This window comes from Psammomys obesus, unplaced genomic scaffold (assembly GCF_907164565.1).
Source record: "Psammomys obesus unplaced genomic scaffold, mPsaObe1.curated_primary_1811, whole genome shotgun sequence".
NCBI classification, from domain to species: Eukaryota; Metazoa; Chordata; class Mammalia; order Rodentia; family Muridae; genus Psammomys; species Psammomys obesus.
The window spans coordinates 5236727-5243521 of NW_026596166.1; the positions used below are offsets into that span (position 1 = coordinate 5236727).

Below are 6795 nucleotides of genomic sequence, written 5' to 3' on the forward strand. Positions count from 1 at the left end.
AAAGAAAGAAAGAAAGAAAGAAAGAAAGAAAGAAAGAAAGAAAGAAAAAGAATATAAGGCAGGTTACAATATTCATTGTACCATGGGAAAATTTCAGATAGAGCAAGATACGGTAGACTATTCCTGTGATACTTGGAAGGTAAGCCTTAGAAGAGCAAAAGTTTGAGGCCAGCCTCTACTACATTGTGAGTCTGAAGTCATCCTGGTCCACGTGAGAGCCCTGTCTCAGGTAGAAAATGGAAGCAAAAAGTATGCCCATTTTCTGGCCTTGAACTTATTCTACATGCAACCTGCTAGAGAAAGGCAACACAGTGCAGTGTTTAAGGGCATGTGTCCTGAAGCTAGATCATCTAGGTTCAAATCCCAGTTCTACCATGTAGGAACTGCCACTGTCTGAAGGCGCCTCTCCAGGACTCTCCACTACAAACATCTGTTTTATTAGTTTCCCACAGCGCTGCAGCAAGTGACAGTACGCCAGGTAGCTCAAAACAGAGCAAGCACACATTGTTTCATAATATCAAATGCCATAAGTCTGAGATGGGCATCGTTAGCATTCAGGCAGTCCAACTAGCCTGCCTTTCAGGGCCTAGCAATCTGACGTCATCACCTGCCCCCACCAGGTGTGCTGCCTGATAAGAGTACCCCTCTTTCTCCTCTCTCTTCCTCCCTGCTCTCTTCCCCCTCCCCTTTTCCTACAATAAACTTCCTTTATACCAGATCTGTTGTGTGACTTATTAGTCATTATTATAACAGGTATCCCTGGAATAAGATTAGGCCACATGCGGGGTGGCACATCCACTGAGAAACTCTGGGCGGAAGTGCTTCCTTGCCTTTTCTAGCTTCTTGAGCTCACCTATTTCTTGGCATATGTGCTCCTCGTTTTTTTTTAATTTTTAAAATTTATGTGTAGGTATATATCTCTGTGTGTGTGCATATACCACTTATGTGCTTGCTGAGGCCAGAAGGCGTGGGATCCCTTGGAGCTGGAGTTGTAAGTGGTTGTGAGCTGCCCTGAGTGGGAACTAGTAGCCAAACGGTTCTCTGGAAACACAGTGTCTTAGTTTGGGGTTTTCTTTTGCTGTGATAACACTCCAAGACCCAAACCAGCATTTCCCACCCTTCAAAGCAGGAACCTGGAGGCAGGAACTGATACAGAGGCCATGGAGGAGTGTTTGCTGGCCTGCTCCTCATGGCTTGCTCATTCTTATAGCAGCTAAGGGTGGCACCACAGCGGGTGGGTAGGAAGTTTCCACGTCACTCATTGGTAAAGAAAATGCCCTGCACACTTGCCTATAGGCCAATCAGATGACAGTTTCTCAATTAAAATTTTTGTTCCTAGATAACTGTAATCTGTGACAAATTGATAACAAACTAGTCAGGACAAGCAGCAACTTCTAACTGCTGAGCGATCTCTAGGCCCAGTATGTCCCTTTCTTTAAAAGCCAGCAATATCACGTCTCCCCACTTCCCAGGCACTAGCCCCTCTCCACTTCCACTTTTAAAGACACTGTGATTATGCTGGGTTTACTCAGATAATCTAGGATAATCTTCCTATTTTAAGGTCAGTGTTAATTTAGGTTGCTTAGCAGCCTTTGTTCCACCTGCAGCCTCAGGTCCCCTTTGTCATGTAACCTAACCTAGTCTCAGGACCCAGAATTAAATCACGAATATTTGGGAGGGATTGTTTTTTGCCCAGACATGTCTATTTGAATTTAAAGTTGCATGAAGTAGCTGGGGACGGCAGAGGATGATTCCAGAGCCTGGGTGATGTGAGTGGGATCAGGAGTCGTGTTTAAACTCAGAGGAACTACTGAATGATATGTGCTGATGCTTTCTAACTCTCTCATTAGCATAAAATAGTATGGTAAATTCTGTGTGAAAAGTGATTTGAGGCAGGTGGTGGTGGTGCACACCTTTGATCCCAGTGCTTGGGAGACAGAGGCAAGAGTATCTCTGTGAGTTCGAGGCCAGCATGGTCTACAGAGTGAGTTCTAGAATAGCCAGGGCTACATAGTGAAACTCTATCTCTAAAAACAAAACAAACAAAAACAAACAAACAAAAAGTGATTTAATGAATGGTAACTGAGTTTTAGTTACATCCTGGAAGGGAACTGATATTAGAGAAGACTTACTTTAGTTGTTTCACTCCAAAATATTCTTAGTGTTTCAGAGAAACCAAGGCAAACTAACAAATCTGCAGCAGCTTCCTAGTAGAAGGAGATGGGGGAGAGAGAGAAGGAGCATCATGGCTTTGCAGTTTGGGAATCACCGGGATAGCAGAAGTGCCTGGTGTGTTAGGAACATCAGAGAAAGAGGGAAAAAGTCCAGATAAGCGTGCCCGGGCATTGCCCAGCATCTGAAAGAAAAAGGAGGCAAAAGCAGACGTGGTTTTCTAAGTTACTGTGCCGGCCCTAAGTACTACACAGTGGAAACTCTGGCGCATCCACTCCAAAGGCTTTTGACTCAGGTGCACTTTGGAGAAACTCTGAGTTAAGTTTTAATTTTCATACCTTTATTACAGATTTCCATGCCCGTGGATATTTCTACTAACATGGAGAAGATTGAGGAACAGTTTGCTAATCTCCATATTGTTAGACGGTCCTCGGAAACAATAGAGCCCACTTACCTGCTTGGCATAGACACATCAAAGACTGTACAGACAGGAAAAGGAAGCCTGGTCGCTGTTTTGTGTTCAAATGGATCGATAAGAATATATGACAAGGAGACACTAAATGTGCTACGGGAATTTAGTGGCTCCCCTGGGCTCCTTAGTGGAGTCAGGTTTGCAAATTGCTGTGACAGTGTCTATTCTGCAAGTATAGACGGCACTGTGAAATGTTGGGACGCTCGGCTAGCTAGTGAGAAACCTGTGCAGTTGTTCAAGGGTTACCCTTCCAATGCGTTTATCAGTTTTGACGTCAACTGCGAAGATCATGTCATCTGTGCTGGTACAGAAAAAGTTGATGATGATGCGTTGTTGGTATTTTGGGACGCCAGGATCACATCTCAGGATTTGTCTACTAGAGACCCACTTGGTGCCTATTCAGAGACGCACAGTGATGACATCACTCAAGTCCGTTTCCATCCCAGCAATCCCAACATGCTTGTCTCGGGTTCAACTGATGGCCTGGTGAATGTGTTTGATATCAGTGTTGACAACGAAGAGGATGCGTTGGTTGCGACCTGTAACTCCGTTTCATCAGTGAGCTGTATTGGCTGGTGTGGAAGAGATTATAAACAGATTTACTGCATGACACACGATGAAGGATTTTCTTGGTGGGATCTTAACCATCTGGATACTGATGAACCAATTACATGTTTGAACATCCAGGATGTGAGAGAAATAACTGATGTGAAGGATGGTCACCTGGACTATCTGGTTGGTGGCCTGTATCACGAAAAGATGGACAGGTTGTTTGTTATCGGAGGAACCAACACGGGAAAGATTCACGTAATGAGCTGCACCGCGGCAGGGCTGAGCCACGTGACCAGCCTTCAGGGGGGACATGCTGCCATCGTCCGTTCTTTTTGTTGGAACGTGTCCGAGGACTCTTTGCTGACGGGGGGAGAAGATGCCCAGCTGCTGCTCTGGAGACCTGGCGCTATGGAGAAGACCTTCACGAAGAAAGACAGCTTGAAAATTGCATCCTCCGTGCATCAGCGAGTTCGAGTCCACAACAGCGATTCTTACAAGAGAAGGAAACAGTAGTGACTTTATGACGTCATGCAGGGGATTCGAAAGCTCTTCCGGTTCCAAAGCATTTTTTTTGCCACCTGTAGCAAATGTTTTAAAAGCTTATCTGTAGAAACAGTCAGTTAGCAAACAGCCCCACACAAACATTGAGAATGACTTAATTCAGGTTCAGACGAATTCTCTAATTTTTTCAAAGCCTCCAGTTGAGTATAAAAATCAGTGACTTGACAGAGAAATTACAAGCTGCGTTTTGAAACCCATCTGTTGAGTAAATGTTAGGCTTGAAGAAATAGCTCTGAAAAGGACTCTCCAGTAGCTAGCCGGGAGACAGTGAAACGGATGGTTTCGGCTATGGCTTTCAAACTCAGCTTCTTACATTTGAAATTACTTAGTTGTTTATGCATCAGACTGGGTAATTTGGAGAGGTTTTGCTTCCTGGCTATACCTTCTTCATCACCTGAGGATTTAAAGCTAAGCATTCTAGCAAGTCCGAGCAGAATTTTATTGTTTTAGGAATGAAGTATAGTATTTTCTTAAAATGAGAAAAATATATTTAGTAAATGATCTCATCTATATTTACACCTGGCTAGCTGGTATCCAGGCGCTTTGCTGAGGAAAAAGAAATTACTTTCCGAGGTTCATTTTTGAGACAAAGTAAGATGAAGAAATAAATACAACAGCAGGGCTGTTTTATTTCAAAATATACTTTCAACGATATCTGATTACATTTTCTTCCTTATTGATAAATGATTAGATTTTCTTTCTTATTTCACCCATCATTTTACATTTGAAGCTTTGTTTACTGCCTTGTGTTTTGTGTGTATAGATCAGAGGACAGCATGAAGGAGTCAGTTTTCTCCCACCATGTGGGTCCCAGGGATCACAAGAATCCTTAGGCCTCACCACAGGTACTTTAACCTACTGAGTCACCGTGAGTCTGGGTAGCATTATTTACTGTTTTTTTTTTTGTTTTTTTTTTTTTTTTGTGAAGTGCCTTAATAAAAGAAGTTAGTAAGTTAGGCATGGTGGCACACACCTGTAATCCCAGTACTCAGGGAGGCAGAGGTAGGCAGATTGCTGAGTTCAAAGCCAGCCTGGTCTACAAAGTCAGGACAGGAAAGGCTACACAGAGAAACCCTGACTCATTAATAAATAAATAAAATAGAAAAAAACTGAAAAAAAAAGAATACTTCTAAAGTTTGGGTATCTTGTCTTATGCTTAAAGGTAAGAACATCTTTTTATGGATACTAGAAATATGGTCATTGAAAAAGTTTTTAAAAGAACATTTTATACTTTTTTAAAGTGTGTGTATGTGTGTGTATGCATGACATACATGTGCAAGCGTTTGCAGAGGCAGAAGCAGAGTATGAAAGCGGCTGACATGGACACGCTCAGCAGCAAGAACCAAGAGCAGGCACCATTGCTCTTCCTTGGTCTTGTTTGCATTGGGGCAGCCTCCCACGCCGAGGTGTCACTCATGCAGAGGGTCTTCTTCCTGTAAAGGACCTTGTCGACCTTCCCAGAGGTGTATCTTAGCTGATTCCAGATTCCGAAAGGTGCTCAGAGTGGTCATCACAGCCTCAAAGATTCAACATTCCAGCACAGCAGGGTCGGTCACTGTCGACAGCCCCGCCCCTTTCTGTATGGCAGCACACCTAACGCAGCAGAACTTCCCAGTCCTGTCTCAAGTACAACTTACTACCTCTGCAACAGCCTCAGCCAGCTCTTCCTTCCACTTTAAGTGGGTGAGTTTATGGTGTGTAGGTTATATCTCACCAGTTGTGGGGGGGTGGGGGAAGGATACTAGATGTCTTTATGTTCTGATGCTTTGAAGAAATAGCATGGCCAGGGCTACTTATAAAAGAGAACATTTAATTGGGGCTTTGCTTATAGCTTCAGAGGGTGAGTCCATGATCATCATGGTGGGGAGAGTGGCAACAGACAGACAGGCATGGTGCTGGAGCAGTAGCTGAGAGCTTGTGTCTTATTCAAGAGACACTAGCCCTGGCATGGGCTTTTGAAACCTCAAAGCCCACCCTTGGTGACACACTTCCTCCAACAAGGCCCCACCTTCTAATCCTTCCCAAAACAGTTTTTCCAACTACGGACCAAGCATTCAACTATATGAGCCTATATGGGCCATTCTCATTCAAACCACTACACCAGCGAAGGCAGAATTAAGGTATGACTCCTAATGACTGATAAGTGTGGCAGGATATTTGATCCTGGTATGAACCCTGATATTATGAACTGTAAAAACCTTTTTTATGTTTGGCGTTGTTCAGCCCTAACACACACCTTTAATCCACAAGCCTTCTGTCTATTGTAAACAGGTGATTATGGTGTGGCTCAGCCCTAGCACACACCTTTAATCCAAGTGCTTTCTGTACACAGGATTTAATAAGGTTAACCCTAGGTCAAGAGGGGGAACAAGTAACCAGCTGACAGGAATTAAGTAGAAAGGAGGGACTTTGAGTTGAAGGGTATTTAAGACAGCATAGAGAAGAAAGAAAGAGCTCTTGAATTCCTTGACCTTTCGCTTTGAGCTCTCTAGCTCTTTAGCTTGTTGGCTGTTTAGCTTTTGGCTTTCTCCTCCTGGGCTGTTGGGTGACATAGCAGATCCTTTCCTCCTGTCAGCTGAGTTGAGTAAAAAAGGCTTTTCTTTTTCCTTCAGGATGTGAGCTGAGTAGGAAGGTCAGCAGGATGCTTTATCTTTCTCTCTGAGCTAGCAGGTTTTTACCCCAGCAGAGGAAAAAGATTGACTAAGTTATCTGTTTAAACCAAAATAGCTGAGTTGAACCAGTCAGCTATGAGCTCAGAAAGAACAAAAAAAGGGTGAGCTTCTTCAGCAATAAGTCTCAGAGGCTGAGAACATTCTAGACAGAGGTTAGAAGCTTCCAGGACTAGGCTTGGGTCAGCAGATGGAGGCAGTAATCCTCTGAGACCACATTTGAAGCAGGGAAATAAAAGTTGCTTTTACAGGTAAGATGGGATTTAAGGCTGTATTGATTTCAAAAGTAAACATCAGGAAGGGCTCTTGTTTATGTGTGGATATTTAAAAATACTAGGTAGCCCAACCCAGTGAATATTTGGTATTAAA

At 43.5% G+C, this 6795-nt stretch overlaps 1 protein-coding gene across 1 annotated transcript in view; it reads left to right on the top strand.

Moving 5' to 3' along the window:
- The window catches only part of Wdr89 (WD repeat domain 89), a 39322-nt gene extending 34396 nt beyond the window's left edge, over positions 1 to 4926 (top strand). Inside the window, exon 2 of the mRNA XM_055595541.1 lies at positions 2522 to 4926. Within this exon, the coding sequence (XP_055451516.1) occupies positions 2528 to 3709 (1182 nt within the window). The 5' untranslated portion in view covers positions 2522 to 2527 and the 3' untranslated portion in view covers positions 3710 to 4926. The remainder of the gene's footprint in view (positions 1 to 2521) is intronic.
- The last annotated feature ends 1869 nt before the right edge of the window (positions 4927 to 6795 follow it).